General features: G+C 43.5%; 1 protein-coding gene across 1 annotated transcript in view; it reads left to right on the plus strand.

Moving 5' to 3' along the window:
- Positions 1 to 2,300: 2,300 nt before the first annotated feature.
- Positions 2,301 to 17,136, plus strand: part of LOC124544790 (dehydrogenase/reductase SDR family member 11-like) — an 89,780-nt gene continuing 74,944 nt past the window's right edge. The window contains exon 1 of the mRNA XM_047123472.1: positions 2,301 to 2,510. Within this exon, the coding sequence (XP_046979428.1) occupies positions 2,379 to 2,510 (132 nt within the window). The 5' untranslated portion in view covers positions 2,301 to 2,378. The remainder of the gene's footprint in view (positions 2,511 to 17,136) is intronic.

Genomic DNA, 17,136 nt, shown 5'->3' on the forward strand with positions numbered 1-17,136 from the left:
CGCGGGTGGGCAAACGGAGAAGAATGGTGGGACGACCCCAAAACAAAGCGGCTGGTGACCTCACGAAGAAAACAAGTAGAACTTAACAAGTAAATGAAACTTAACTTCCAATAAACTGCAATTTCTGGAGAAGACCTGGCGCAGCACCTCCAAATCGCTCTCCCGAACCTCCTGCTGCCAGACGCTTCAACGGACGCAGCAAGGCGCGCCGATCTCCCGTCTCACGGCGTCGCAGCTCGCACCGGCCAGACCGATGTCGTGGGTTGACTCCTGTTGCTCTCTTGTCGGCCGCGAAGCCACTACCCCTCGCTATACGGCGCGGCCCACTGGACTCACGTGGCGACCTCACATGCGCCGACGCTCAAGGCGGACAAGTCATCTTGTATCTCACGAGGGAACCTCCCCATCGCACCCCCCTCAGATTTAGTTATAAATTGGCACAGTGGATAGGCCTTGAAAAACTGAACACAGATCAATCGAGAAAACAGGAAGAAGTTGTGTAGAACTATGAAAAAAATAAGCAAAATATACAAACTGAGTAGTTCATGCGCAGGATACGCCACAAAACGATAGTGTAAGCTAACGAGCGCCGTGGTCCCGTGGTTAGCGTGAGCAGCTGCCGAACGTAAGGTCCTTGGTTCAAGTCTTCCCTCGTGTGAAAATTTTACTTTCTTTATTTTCGCAAAGTTGTGATCTGTCCGTTCGTTCATTGACGTCTCTGTTCACTGTAATGAGTTTAGTGTCTGTGTTTTGCGGCCGCATCGCAAAACCGTGCGATTAATAGACGAAAGGACGTGCCTCTCCAATGGGAACCGAAAACAGTTGATCGCAAGGTCATAGGTCAACCGATTCTTCCACGGGAAAACACGTCTGATATATTCTATACGACACTGGTGACGGTAGTGCGTCACATGACAGGAATATGTTGTCGACCCACCTAACTTGTACACTTGGCGTATAGGTATAAAGATTCTTCATCCTTGCCCGATTTAGGTTTTCTTGTGGATGTGATACTCACAAAAAAGTGATGAAAACACAAGAGTTTGTCACATAAACTGCAACAAATGAATGCAATAGTTTCACAGTCGCTCAGTTTTCCCTGTGCTCTGTCTAAACATATGTTTTTAACGTTTTCAAATTTTTCCGTGTGTAGACCGTCAAATCCTGCATATGTCCAAGCAAATCTGAACATGTCCCGGAATTGTGGAGAGCGAAGTTGATTATGTGTGAGTGCCTGAACTTTGATGATCGTCTGAAAATAAAAAAATTAAACTTTTCAGTCGAGGGAAGACTTGAACCAAGGACCTCTCGTTCCGTAGCTGCTCACGCTAACCACGAGACCACGACGCCCCTGAACTTATACTATCCTTGATGTTGCATATCTTGCACATGGACTACTCAGTTTGTATATTTTGCTTATTTCTTTTTCATAGTTCCACACAACTTCTTCCTGTTTTCTCGATTGATCTGTGTTAAGTGTTTCAAGGCCTATCCACTGCGCCAACTTATAACTAACTCTGAGGGGGGTGCGATGGGGAGGTTCCCCTGTCAGTGCGCGACCGACCAACCGATCGATGCAACCGCCAATGACCATTGCCGGAGCAACTGGAGCAGACTGGCGGCCTAACGCGCAGAGTCAGATGCAGGAGCTAAGCCCCGACCGGGCGACCACTCGCTGAGTTCTGTTACTGGCGGAGTGGAAAGACTCTCATTCTGCTGGTCTTAAAGGTTGATCCGAACGAAAGACATACTATCACTCGGAACGACAGACAGACACTTACTGCTTAACAAATGCAGACGGGAGACAGACTACCAAGCTGGGGACGAGAGACTGACCCAGACTGACCCTGGGGAGCTCATAGCGCCCCTTAAATGCACGTGAACAGGCAACCTTTCCCCTTTCCCACCAGAAGGAGACACCAAAGCTGCGATTACCACAGCGGCGACACCGCCAGAAACGGAGCGCGACTGCTTCACACTACGCGCTGCGGCGCGCTCTTCAAAACAGCAATTTTTACCACCGCCCAACACTCATATACTTACTCTTCCTCACAGTCACATTTCTCCATTTGTGTTTCTCTCTCTTCCTCTTGCTCTGTTCCGCGCGCGCGAGCTGCGGAGGCCTTGGCGGAGTCGCCAGCCGCCAGCCGCCAGCGCTGAGCTGCTGCGTCACTTCACGTCGCGTGCTACGAAAGTGCAAGTCAGTCGTGATGTGGTCGCGCTGCGTCGTGTCAGCAGATCCCCGCAGTTAAGGTCGTCTTTATATAGCCGCTGCCCGCCCCCACTGCCCAGCAGTCGCGCCTGCATTCTGGGAGCGAGAGCGCTCTGTGCGGATCTGAGGCAGGGACGAGACAGAGCAGACAGGACAGGAGGGAGCCATGGAGCGGTACCGGGGCCGCGTCGCGCTGGTCACGGGCGCCAGCGCCGGCATCGGCGCCGCTATAACTCAGGCGCTGATCAGACGCGGCGTCAACGTCGTGGGGCTCGCCAGGAGGGTCGACAGAGTCCAGGTGAGCCTCTGCCGTCTCCTGGTCTGCGGTCAGGCTTCCTCTCGAACAAATCTAGTCTTAACTTTGTAACAGGTAGCAGGATATCTCACTGACAGACGGTGTATCAGGCATTGAAACTAACCTTAGAATGGGGGAACATAAAATCTGGAGGGCCACGAGGATCGCCTCTGGGCACCCTTTAATTTTTAACCTAAATACGAGGCGCTGTCAGTAAGTAACTCAACACATTTTCATCCTGGAAGCAGGTTGGTTTTATTCAAGGTTCCAATACATAATACAGGGTGATTCAAAAAGAATACCACAACTTTAAAAATGTGTATTTAATGAAAGAAACATAATATAACCTTCTGTTATACATCATTACAAAGAGTATTTAAAAAGGTTTTTTTCACTCAAAAACAAGTTCAGAGATGTTCAATATGGCCCCCTCCAGACACTCGAGCAATATCAACCCGATACTCCAACTCGTTCCACACTCTCTGTAGCATATCAGGCGTAACAGTTTGGATAGCTGCTGTTATTTCTCGTTTCAAATCATCAATGGTGGCTGGGAGAGGTGGCCGAAACACCATATCCTTAACATACCCCCATAAGAAAAAATCGCAGGGGGTAAGATCAGGGCTTCTTGGAGGCCAGTGATGAAGTGCTCTGTCACGGGCTGCCTGGCGGCCGATCCATCGCCTCGGGTAGTTGACGTTCAGGTAGTTACGGACAGATAAGTGCCAATGTGGTGGCGCTCCGTCCTGCTGAAATATGAATTGTTGTGCTTCTTGTTCGAGCTGAGGGAACAGCCAATTCTCTAACATCTCCAGATACTGTAGCCCAGTTACAGTAGCACCTTCGAAGAAAAAGGGACCAAAAACTTTATTGGCTGAAATGGCACAGAAAACGTTCACCTTAGGCGAGTCACGTTCATACTGAGTTGTTTCCCGCGGATTCTCAGTGCCCCATATACAGACATTGTGACGGTTGACTTTCCCGTTAGTGTGGAAAGTTGCTTGCTGGATGCGTGCTACATTTTCATCACTCGTTCTCGGCCGTCCAGAACTTTTCCCTTTGCACAAACACCCATTCTCTGTAAACTGTTTATACCAACGTTTAATACACCACCTATCAGGAAGTTTAACACCATACTTCGTTCGAAATGCACGCTGAACAACTGTCGTCGATTCACTTCTGCCGTACTCAATAACACAAAAAGCTTTCTGTTGAGCGGTCGCCATCTTAGCATCAACTGACGCTGACGCCTAGTCAACAGCGCCTCAAGCGAACAAATGTACAACTAAATGAAACTTTATAGCTCCCTTAATTCGCCGACAGATAGTGCTTAGCTCTGCCTTTTGTCGTTGCAGAGTTTTAAATTCCTAAAGTTGTGGTATTCTTTTTGAATCACCCTGTATTACTCCCACCCTTTTGGCTACAAAACATATTTTTCGACTTCGATAGGAAAACAAAAGTCGTGGGATAGCGATATACACATATACGAATGACGTTAGTATCGCGTACACAAGGTATAAAAGGGCGGTCCATTGGCCGATTTCTAATTTGTACTCAGGTGAGTTATATCAAACGTTTATCGACTCGATTATGGCCGAACGACAGCAATTAACAGACTTTAAACGCCGAATGGTAGTTGGAGATAGACGCACGGGACATTCGATTTCGGAAATCGTTAATGAATTCATTATTCCGAGATCCAGAGTATCAAAAGTGCGCCGAGAATACCAAATTTCAGGCGTTGCCGCTCACCACGGACAACACAGTGGCCGACGGTATTCACTTTACGACCGAGAACAGCGGCGTTTGGGTTGAGTCTGTAGTGTTGGCAGAAGAGCCAACACTGTTTTTCTAGAGGAGGCAGAAATGCACGCGTTTAATTACACGCTGACTGGCGTGAGGTCTGGAACAGGACAATATCTTGAGAATTGCAAATAAAGTACGTAGTTGATATAATACTTAACTTTAATCCACAACTGTAGAACATCTCTCGTTACGGTACATGCTTCATAATATTAATTGAATACGGCGCCTTGCTAGGTCGTAGCAAATGTAGCTGAAGGCTATGCTAACTATCGTCTCGGCAAATGAGAGCGTATTTGTCAGTGAACCATTGCTATGAACGTCAGCTGTACAACTGGGGCGTGTGCTAGTACGTCTCTCTAGACCTGCTGTGTGGTGGCGCTCGATCTGCAATCACTGACAGTGGCGACACGCGGGTCCGACGTATACTAATGGACCGCGGCCGATTTGAAGGCTACCACCTAGCCAGTGTGGTGTCTGGCGGTGACACCACAGAGTCAATGATGGACTTGCGACGAACGTATCCGTTAGGACAGTGCCGCAAAATTTGGCGTTAATGGGCTATGGCAGCAGACGACCGACGCAATTGCTTTTGCTAACAGCACGTCATCGCCGCTTGCAGCGCCCCTCCTGGGCTCGTGACTATGTCTGTTGGACCGTAGACACATCAGTGACCAGAACGTCTCTCCAAGTTGTAACTCACCTACAGGTGCTCAAAATGCGCTTCGTTTGTGATGTGGCAAGTATCAGTTCGTAGTGAAGAGTTATTGACAAGGTGTGTCCGGGAGGGCGCGAAGGCAGCCCGCTTTGTGAGTCTGGTGATTGAGATGCCTATCTGCAGGTGCGGACTAATTCGATGCGACCATACGGTGAAGAGGATTAACAATGAAACCTGAGGACAACGCGAGTTACAGGTGGAATCTGTAATTATAAGTATTCTGCTAACCATTAGTAGGCTACACCTTACCAACGGGACACTGATATACTGTATATAGCAATAACATGCAGCAGTTCACTGATAACCTATCGTGTGACGCATAGGTCCCAATGGCAATCAAAGGGTTAATATGCAGCAACTTCAGTGTGTAAGTTGTTTTTTTCTCTCCATCTAACGCTCTTCTCGCAGACAGATCATTTAATTTACCACCTGATGTTTTCTGCACAGTCGTAACTAACCCTGTCAGTATAGATTACCCTTTTTGACTCCCCGCACCAACACTTCAATTTTGAGTTGCTGCCCAGGGGAAAACAGCCTTTTATGGCTTGCTTGAGCCACATATACTTGGGGGCACTAAACAGAGTAAAAACATGCTACCTGTAGTAGCTACAATTAATAAAATGCCAATGAAGTAAATTCTAATGTAATGTTCAATACACTCTACTCAGTTATCACTGCCCACACTTACATCCTTAACACTCTGTAAGTAATATTTTCCTAGAAGAAACCATTTAATAAAACAATTTAATTTCGGTTCAACCTCCCTAACTTACTGAAAGTATGAGTTAACATGCCTGAGATTTAAGTTACTTGAGATAAGTAGCAACAACGAGAAGTTTTAACTGTTACTTCAGCAAAAAGCTTTCGTTGTGTATGGCCATGGCGAAGAACAACTCGGTGACTTCCTAAGACACTTGAACATCCTCCATGTCAACATAAAATTTACCATGGAAGTAGAAAAGGACAAAAAAACTGCCATTTCTAGATGTGCTGGTCACAAGGGATGGCGATAACCGGGGACAGAGCGTGTATCGAAAGCCGACACACACGGACCGATAACTGCACAAACTATCAAACCACCACCCGAGCCAGAAAAGAGGCATGATTAATACGCTCGTAACGCGAGCAGGACGAATATGTGAACCGCAGCACCTCAGACGCGAAATGCAACACCTGGAAAGTGTTCTGTGGAGCAATGGGTACTCCACACATTATATTATAAGTGTAACAGAGCCAAACACTCGGCGAAGTAAGGAATCAGAAAAAGAAATGTCGGGTACGTCCTTTCTGACACATTCCCAGAGTGACGGGCAGGATCGGCCGTATATTGCGCAAACACGGCGTAAAGACGATTTTCAAACCGACAAGGAAGATCAAAGAGTGTCTTAGATCGGCAAAGGAGAAAAGGGGCCACCTTGCAATGTCGGGAATATACCGCATACCATGCACATGTCGGAATGACTGGACGATCAATCAACACCAGGATCAAAGAACATAAGCGACATTGCAGGTTGGGGCAGGAGGAGAAATCGGCCGTGGCAGAGCACGCACTGAGTGAGACTGACCACGTAATAAAATTCGCCGACACGGAAGTTCTGGCTGTAGAGAAGCACTATCAAACCCGCTCGTTCAAATAAGCTGTAGAAATACAAAAACACGGGAATAGTTTCAACAAGAAAGAAGAAAGCCTTAAGGTAAACGGATCCTGGCTTCCCGTACTGCAGCGAACGACCGTCGCAGGTAGCAAGAGGAGAACCGCACCGAAAATGACCGCGGAGAAGCCATCGTACGTTGGCGCGCCAGGTACATATAGTCTGCGGCTGCGAGGTCGGTTCCAGTTCACCACCGGCAATGGAGGGTGAAGCTTTGGCAATGCCAGCCACTCGTGCTGGCGAAACGTCAGTAAAATCATCAGATGAACGTCGGCCGAAGAACTCGAGACAGAAGCCAGTAGGCAGTTTGTCAAAAAGCTATACGTTTATTACAGGAGTTCTCTTGAAACGCACTTAACAGCTTCCAAAGAGTCACAATCTCTGATGAAGAAACACTTAACTGTGAAAAATGGCGTGTCATCATCCCGCGTTGGCGACCCATAAACTAGAAGTGTAATCCTTATTAAGGGGTGTCGCTGTAATTGCCCTCTTGAAAATTGCCACTTATACGTTACAATAGAAAGTGTGTTATTTGTAGTCGCCTCGTTGACCGAAGTATCTGTAGTTCACGTCGTAGAGTAACATGCTTCACTCAGAAAAGAAGCCCGATGTTTACCGAGGTCGCTGCACTTGTTGAACATTCCTCACCATTATTCGAACATTGATGTTTTTTATTTCTTTCTTAGATATTTGTTTGTGGCGAGAAGCGCTTCGGTACATTTATATTTCACAGTCCGCACTATACATCGAAAATAGTTCACTGGATAAAATCATTACTTATTATGTGGTCATAGACTGCTATAGTTTGTCTAGAATCACTTTTGTGTATATATCTTTTAAGTCTGCACTCCGCGGAAAACACCGAAAACAGTCCACTCGGCAAAGACTTTATAGCACTGCCTGTGCATCGTAGTTTCGAAGTTATTTTGCGAGGTTATAGTCTATGACAGAAAGCACTTTAACATATTTACAACTTCACAGTTTGCGATCTGCATCGAGAACAGCCCACGTTGTACACCGAAAACAGTGTATAAACCTGCTCTTACGCGCACACCATTCCGTCGGTCATGCACGACAATAACGTGTCTGCAATTCTCCTCAGACTGCCTTGTTACCGTTTCACATAACGACCTCTCGATACATTTTAAAGCACGTCTCTCTCGCGTAATAGTACACAGATTACGATGTTTTTAAACTTTTTAAGGAAATTACATTTTTGTGCACGTAGAAATATTTTAAGCACAGAACAGAAGAAACTGAAAAATAATAACTACATAACTTTAAACATAGCTGCGCTACAGCAACGGTTCCACGTAAATCAGACTAAGAGCAGCCGACCAGTTGCAAAGGATAAAGTAATCTTTACCTAGGTTTCAATAGATATAAATCTATCTTCTTCAGAAGACGGCAGTATTATAACAACATGAAGTGATATGTCCTTATAAGGACATATCACTTCATGTTGTTATAATACTGCCGTCTTCTGAAGAAGATAGATTTATATCTATTGAAACCTAGGTAAAGATTACTTTATCCTTTGCAACTGGTCGGCTGCTCTTAGTCTGATTAACTACATAACTGGCAGTTACACAACGTATGCAGAACGAAATACAAAACCGGTAATGTTGGAATTCTGTTTTGAGGTGAAAAGGATAGAAAAAGAAAAAAAGTTATGTCGGACTATGGTAATATCATTACAACAGTTATCAAGGGTTCAAACTCAGCATTACGAGAAAGAGCTTAAAATAACAGCAGAAGATGCCTACTAGTGATTCACAGTTAACAGTTTAAGTCTGAATTTCAGTAAAGAGTCATATTAGGAAACTTCAGACAGGCAATAACGACGTCAGAAAGAGACGGTAATAGCCATACACTAAATGAAACACACTCCAATAAATTTCCGAGGTTGCAGCTGTATAACAAAACAATCAATCAAAGACTCTAATCAAGAAGCCGAATTCATTGTGTTGTGCCTTTAGAAGCATCTCTCATTGTGATGACCTACAGATAAAAGTGTTGGCATGTTAGACATATGTTGACTCCCTGTTGTCTTCCGGTGCTATCTCCTAGGTCAGTGCACCCGAAGTAAATAAATTATTTCTTCAGCGGAAGTGAGCCGTGGCAACATTGAGTGAGGTACATAGTCGTACATCTTGCAGAAGCCTTACTGGGCATCTGGGAATTCTTATATTCACATCTAAATGCTTTTGTTACTTAATGGTTTTGTTGCTAATAACAAACACCAGTTTCAGTCACTGCACAAGACACGAAAACAGTTGTCATGTAGACTTTGAACTCCTTGTCTAGGTTTCAGAATGGAGTTACTTATTCTTGTGGTAAGATTTTCAACAGGCTCCCATTAACATAAAGCAGGAAACTGAGGAACTCTACAAATTCAACAAAAAAATGGAAAACATATATCTTGTCAATGTGTCTGAACATTTAGATTGCTGTCCTTTTCTTCAGCCCAAAGCCTGGGTTGATGCAGCTCTCCAAGCTATTCTATCTTGTGCAATCTCCGACAATTACTGCATCTCCGAATAACTACTGCAACATACATCCACTATAACCCGCTTACTGTATTCATCTCTTGGTGTCCATCTACAATCCGTACCCCAAACATTTCCCTTCAATATAAACTGATGATCCCTTTATGTCTCAGAAGGTGACCTATCAACTGACCCGTTCTTCCAGTCAAGTTGTGACACAAATTTAATTTCTGCACAATTCTATTCAGTACCTTCTCTATCCATCTAATCTTCAGCATTCTTCTGTAGCATCACATCTCAAAAGCTTCTGTTCTCTTCTCGTCTGAACACTTTATCGTCCAGCTTTCTCTTCCTACACGGCTATACGTCAGAAACTTAAATCTGTATTCGATGTTAACAAATTTCTCTTCTTCAGAAAAGTTTTTCTTGCCTTTGCCAGCCTACATTTTATACACTCCTTGCTTCGGCCATCATCAGTTGTTTTACTGTCCAAAAAAGCAAAACTCATCTATTACTTTAAGTGTCTCAATTCCTAATCTCTTTCCCTGAGCATCGCCTTGTTTAATTCGACTACATTCCACTACCCATTCTTTGCTTTTGTTGATGTTCATCTTATATCCTGCTTTGCAGACACTGACAAATCCCTTAAAATGCTCTTCTAAATCCTTTGCTCTCTCTGAAAGAATCTTAAAGATTTTCTTTCTTCTCCTTGGACTTAAATTCTTACTTCCAATTTTTCTTTGGATTCCTTTACTGCTTGCTCATTGTACAGATTCAATAACATCGGGGACAGCTCCATCCTTGTTGCGATTCGTCCTCACCCAACACATCCCTCCATACCTCTCGACTCTTATAACTGCCGTGTAGTTTATATTTTCTCTTTTTATTCTTTTTATCTTAGTCGTCTTCTGACTGGTTTGATGCGACCTGTTACGAATTCCTCTGCTGTGCCAACCTTTTCATATCAAAGTAAAACTTCCAACCTACTTCCTCAATTATTTACTGGATGTAGCCCACTCTCCGTGTTTCTCCGCAGCTTACACCCTCTACAGCTCCCTGTAATACCATGAAGGTTATTCCCTGATGTCGTAACGGATATCCTGCCATAATGTCCCTTCTCTTGTCAGTGTTTTCCATGTATTCCATTCCTCGCCGATTCTGCGGAAAACTTCCGCTTCCTTATTTCATCGGTTCTCCTGATTTACAACATTCTTCTGCAACACCACACCTGAAATGTTTCTGTTCTGTTCCGGTCCCATAGTCCACGTCTCACTGCCTTACAATGCTGTGTTCGAACCGTACTTTCTCATCAATTTCTTCCTCAACCTAAAACTTCTGTTCGATACTGTGTGAGCGTGGGGTTGATCTTCTGTTATTTTGCACAACGGATTGATCTGAGATGTATCCTCTACCCTGTGGCTCCTGCAAGATGAAATTTCCACCACCATACTATTACAGAAGTCAACAGACTTGCCAAAAACTTGAGCGCAAATCGATGGATGAAAAAATCTGTACTCCATGAGACTTCTGAATCAACTCTTCCAATTTCTCTGGTCTATCTGTTATAATTGTATTTATTTGTCTTGAATCGAGTACCAAACGTATGATCCCATCCTTCTTACTTACAACGTGTAAGGGTTAATTATATGGTGACTTGGCGGATTCAATTGTGTCATCATCGAACATTTTTCTGATTTCCAGAAATACTTGTTCTCGATAACTATTATGGTATGGAATAAGGTGGAACACAAAAGGGTTTATGATCTTTGACCTCAAATTTGTATTGAAAATCTTTAATGGTACCTGTTTTGGTGCAAATACCTCCGCATGTGATCTCAGTATGCCTGCTAAATTTTTTTTATCGTGGAGCGAAATATCATCTATTTCCTCTATCTTCTTACTAATTTCTTGATGAATTTCTTCTGTTATTTCTGGTGGGACTGGGTCAATGTTTTCCTCAAACTTATATCTAGGGTGTCTCTCCTCCTCTATTTCGTTCCCTTTTTGACTTAAATGCAATTGCTTTACTTTTCCCTGTTCTGTTTCATCGTTCAAAGTTTGAATAAAATATAGTATTACATAATCTACGAAGCCTTGTGGTATCCAAATGTGAACCTTACGCCCATTAATGAAATCTACACCGATTATCATATTAGCCATAAGTTTTGGTACTATTATAAAATTGTTTTCAAATTCGTAACCTTGGCAATTGAATGAAAGACGTGTTTCGTGTTTCACCTCTGTTGCATTTTTTCCTAAGGCTCCAAAAACTCTTATCCTTTTCGTCCTTAAAATCGGTAATTCTTTCTCTCTATTGCACCTTTCAAATAGGCTTTCTGATATAGCCGTCACTTGACTCCCACTATCTATGATTGCTTGTGTCGTGACTTCACCAATGTTTATCTTTAATATGGGTTGTATAATTGTGGATGTTACGATTTCCTTTTCTTGCATCAAATCCTCTGCTATAGATTCATAGCTTAACCTGTGGATAATTGTACATTCCCTTTGTGTTTGTGTTTGCTTTGGTGTTAACTCCGTGAGCAAAACCGTTTGCGACCTATCTACCTCTTTTCGTCTGTTTTCGAGCTCCTGTCTCTCCTTTCCCTTCATTTCCAAACATTCCCAAATGTAGTCTCTCTCTATCTCCTCATAGTCACCCATGTTGTATACATTAAACGTCTTTTGTGTTTGTGGCGTCTGTGTTTTGTTTTTATCTAGGATACTCTGCTCTGTTTTATCGCGTTCGTTTACTTGCTTCTCGTCAAATATATTGCTAAGTCCGGTTAACAATTCTTCGTCGCTTAGTTCTCTAATACACGGAAGTGGTGACAGCTCATCCTCGCTTTCAGAATTTTCCCATTCTACGCTGTTTTCCCAAGCTATGTAGTTTAAATCGAGTGTATCTGGTGCTGACTATTTGTCGGAAATTTTCGTAAGTCCCTGTTTGTCTGAATTTTAGCTATTTTCAGTTTTTTCTAATTTTGATCTAGCTACTTCCAAAACATGAATGTCCTTTTTTGATTGTCTTTATGAATGGACGTCAGTTTGCCTAACCTCTTCCGGATTTTCCCGTCAATCTTTACGTTTTTCAGGATTTGGTGGCCTGATTGCTACTTCTGGTTTCCCTTTGCTGTGTTGTTCTTGTCTCTGTGGGCCATAACTTCCTCGGTAGTTATTCGCGCCTTGGTCTCGCCAGTTGCTGTTTCTAACATCCTGACCTCTTTCAAAGTACCCTTGACCTTTGGCATTTTGATTCCTAAACCCATATCCGCCACTGTATGAGTGTCCATTACCGTTCCTATTTCGGCACCAATTATTCTGGTTATCGTTTCTATGCCAATTGTCTCCATTGTGCCACTGTCTCCTGAAATTATTGGTGTTAGGATTACGATTATTATTATTGGAATATTCGTTCTTAGTCCTTTCCTTTTACTGTTCCGTTTCCTTTCTTTTTTCTTTCACCTCGTCTTCTTTAAACATAAATTCAAGTTCCCTTAAAACCTCCATGAATTCGTCAGTATTTTCATTTTTTCCTACTGTCACCTGTTGATACTTTACCGGTAATTTCGTTCTACATAGACGTATCAGCTCTCCGTTACTGTATGGTTTGTCTAGGCATTGATTCTTTTTGTCCATTGTATCAAAGAATTTTACCACGCTTTTCTCTCCTGAGTTTTCATATGGTGTCATTTGAAGTAACTCTTATTTAATTTTGTTTTGCGCCTCCTTAGACCAATTTCTTTCAAGAAATGCTGTTCTGAACTGAAGGTAAGACGTACAGGTAGCCGCGATCTTTTGCATCACCTCTGCTACTGTCCCTGACATGTGTGCAAAACAATGGTTCAAATGGCTCTGAGCACTATGGGACTTAACTGCTGTGGTCATCAGTCCCCTAGAACTTAGAACTACTTAAACCTAACCAACCTAAGTACATCAAACGCATCCATGCCCGAGGCAGGATTCGAACCTGCGACCGTAGCGGTCGCGCGGTTCCAGACTGTAGCGCCTAGAACCGCTCGGCCACTCCGGCCGGCGACATGTCTGCACAAATGAAGTCAAGTTTGTGAGCTACGTTCCAGTGGTTTGGTAAGCCTACTTGAAACTGGTCGATGAATGTGCGTGCATTCAAGCTACCGCCTTCTTCCTTGAAATGTTGTAATTTTATGACTGTAAGGAAGTGGTCTGTATCATATCTACTCATAACTCCGGTCTGTGGCTGATTCATGGACTCAAATAATCTGCCACTGCTTGTGTCGTCGTGTTTATTCTCTGGTAATCTACTGCCTGTCTGACTATTCACAATTTCCTGACTGATATCCGCGTCATATCGTATCATTGGTGAACAAAAGTGTTGTTCGTGTGTTTCTACTCTCGTCGTTCGCGGTATCGTTAGTACCTGTGCTGCTATTATGTTGTGTCATTGTATTTACTGGTTCAGTTGCCTGTCTTTCGATTGGTATCGGCTGAATGTATGTATTGCGTTTATCTAGATACTGTGCCTGGTCCTGTGGCATGTCATGTATTACTTTAATCGGAGTTTTCTGTTTCGATTTCTGCGCTAGTGTTACGTCTAGCCTTGGTTCTACTTGAACTTTCTTAGACGACGCGTGTTCGTGTACTGAATTAACGCTTGACGTGTCAGTTGTTTCGCTACAGGTGTAATCGGTCTCGATCTTTTCTTCGATAGTTTATATCAACTCTGTTCGAAGCTTTTCAAACTGATCTTTGTTTTTAAGTTCTATTTTATTGATCTGCTGATCAAATTTTTTCAGTGCAACCTTTGCGACCTAGCTTTGAATTGCTTGTTCTTCCGAAATTTGTGTTCCTGTTCGAGTGGCTTTTTTCGTAATACGTTCCACCTTTTTGTCAAAGTTTACGATGTCCAATGGGACCTTGTCCACGTCAGTGCGAAATTGCTGCTGACCTTGTGTTAGTACCTGAATTCTTTCTCTAGATTCTTTCGTGTCTTTGTTTATCTGAGGGATCTGACTATCAATTCTGGCGATCCATCTGGATTTTAACCTGTTGGATCTGTGTCTTAATCTCTTGTCTCAAGTTCTGATTATCCTGTTGGATCTGTGTCTTAATAGCCTGATTATCCTGTTTCAATATCTGATTATCCTGTTTCAATTCCTGATACTGTTTTGTCATCTGTGTATTAATAGCCTGATTATCCTGTTTCAATTCCTGATACTATTTTGTTATCTGTGTATTCTGTTTCGTCATACTAGCATTCATTTTTTGTAACATCTCTATGATCGCGTCCTGTCCTGTAACACTACCTTCTGCTGAACTATGTATTCTCGATCTATTGTTTTCTACTCGGTCAGTTACGTCGCTTATGGGCTATGCTGTGGCGTTTCTAAGTTTGATAACTACAATAACCCATGGTGTCTGTGTTGAGGACTAGTTGCGTTTGTCATTGAATCATTACGTGGCGCAAACAACTCCGCATCTGCCTTCTCTGTTGTGAATGTCTTGTGTTTGCAGGTACAGTTGCGTCTGTTACGGAACCTTTTCGTGGCGCTCGTAACTCCGCAAAATCCTGTATCTGTTGTTTAGGCATATTTAGAATGTGTACGATAGGTTCGACGTATTCTAAATGTTCCCCCTCTTCCTCACTGTCTACTTCTCTTTGAACGTTGGCTAACTTCCGGTTCATTGACTGTATTGACGCGTGTTCTGTGCCTGAATATGCGGCAAACAGACGCGTTTCATGTGCTCGTTTCGCTTCTAATCTTTGCCATTTCCTACGTGATCTGTATATTTCTGGCTCAGAATGTGCCCTACCTGGGATTTCATATTCTGGAAATTTGATGTTCTCGTCCCCTCGATTCCCATCTGTCTGATCTGTCTCAATTTCATCCCAGTCTAACTGCGCCTGCTGATTCTGCAGCTCCCCGACTGTCCTATTATCTGATTCACCATCTGTCCTATTCTCATGTTCACCATCTGTCCTATTGTCAATAAGCTCATTTACTTGCTGTCTATCTGGTTGATTCTCCCCCATCTTGACTTCTTGCTGTTTCTCACGTAACCTTTTGGCTTGTGCTCTCGTTAACATGGAAATTCTTTCAACACACCACAACCCTGTCTACAAAACTGTACGACCACTTAGCAGTTGGTTGAACCAACAACAACAACAACAACAACGACGTGACCTCTCGGCTAATGTTCTGTCTGCTCTGCTACAGTCTCCAATCTCCACCTGTGAGCTTTCAAAGGGAGAAAAATGTTATTTCTTAATTCTAACTTATATGATGCTGCGTCACACTGCGTCTCTGCGTCTGTGCCTATCACCTGAAAATCCTATGCCCTAACAGCTACACAAAAATCGTAAAAAAAAATGCAAAATTTTTCAACACAATAACACACGCCCTTTTCTCTACAATTCTGCTTTCTTCACTACCTGTATCTATTCTGATCCCAATCTTTGAAAATAGCTCTTTAATACATGAAAGAAAGTTATTCAAAGTGCTACTGCTGCGACCTGCTGTACCTAACTATGCTGACGCTTCCCTATCCTGGTAGCTTACCTATTTTACCTATCGTGGCAGGGTCGCCATTTTCTGTGAGCGTGGGGTTGATCTTCTGTTATTTTGCGCAACGGATTAATCTGAGATGTACCCTTTACCCTGTGGCTCCTGCAAGATGCAATTTTCACCCCCACACTACTACAGAAGGCAGACAGACGCTCCTAACGTTCTAAAGAGAGATGCCTGAAAAACTTTCAGCAATAAATATCTTCTGGATTCGTCTGCTGTAAGGAAATGACAAAAAAATTTCACAAAATTTCTTATGTAACTAGTGGGATACTTGGGTACTGGTGTAGTGCTAGTTAGTATAAGAAAAACACGAAACTAACGAAAATTATTATTTATTTTGCAAAAATTCTGAGAAATCACAATGGCACTTTTAGTTATGAATTGAACAAGTTATATCCTGGTTCTTTTCGGAATGTGAAGTTACCTCTCAAGAATAGGATTCGCTAATGAAATTTCTATACAAAGTTTATGATTGTTATTGACTTGGCAGAATGGCTGAGAGCCATGCCTACTCAACTTGAATAATCATTCGTTAGAAAGTTGCTAGGTATGGTCCAGGCTGTCACATGTGAAATTCAGTGAAGGGTATTGTTGTGGAGGAAATATAGGGCTCGCAATAGCTGTAGCGCACAATACCGTAAGTTGCGATGACTGCTGTCTGCGCCGCTCGCTGCTGACAAATAAGATAACTCTCGTTCTATCTGGATTGACCTTCGCCATTCAAACTCTCCCTACGCCTTGATGAAGTCAAGGACTCCTATTCGCCCCTAGTTTAACTACTGGCGTGGTACACTGGTCAGATAACCAGTCCACCGTAAAGCCACTCAAAAATTCTCTCCCAGGCGTTTAAGTATAACTCTGTCCGCTCACACCGCACAATAAGTGTGTCGACCAACACAGTGAACAATGCTTAATCGCAAGGACTCAGTATAGAGTTGCACTTCGATTCGCTCTCAACAGAAGAGCTCTCCCAGTGAAGTACTGAGGAGAGACTTGTTCCTCGCTCTTTCAGTACACGTACGAGTGCAAACGCTCTCGTTATGTGTTCTCGCTCCAAGAGCGACACCGGAACGGCCCCTCTCCATGCCAGACGTGAAGGGGTATATCTTTCGGTCTCTTCCATTACTCCTTCAGCTCAAGGCGTCAGAAATATCGTCTGCCAACCAGCATTGCTCTTCTAAAACGGGAGGACGACGTTTCGTTTAAGGCGACCAATCCGGAAATCTGTAGCATTGGCGTTTGGCGTTTGCTGTCTCCCTGTGAAAATCTCCGAAACTGCGTGCTATGTGTAAAGAATGCGTAGGCTGGCCGCTCCCACACAATGTAGCGGAATTTGCTTTTAAGCCGAACACGGAGCGTTCCTCCTTTCCCTCAGGCAAACGCTGTCCACTCCACGGGCGGTCACCAGCCTACATAGAC

Source organism: Schistocerca americana, chromosome 8 (genome assembly GCF_021461395.2).
Source record: "Schistocerca americana isolate TAMUIC-IGC-003095 chromosome 8, iqSchAmer2.1, whole genome shotgun sequence".
In the NCBI taxonomy this organism is placed as follows: Eukaryota; Metazoa; Arthropoda; class Insecta; order Orthoptera; family Acrididae; genus Schistocerca; species Schistocerca americana.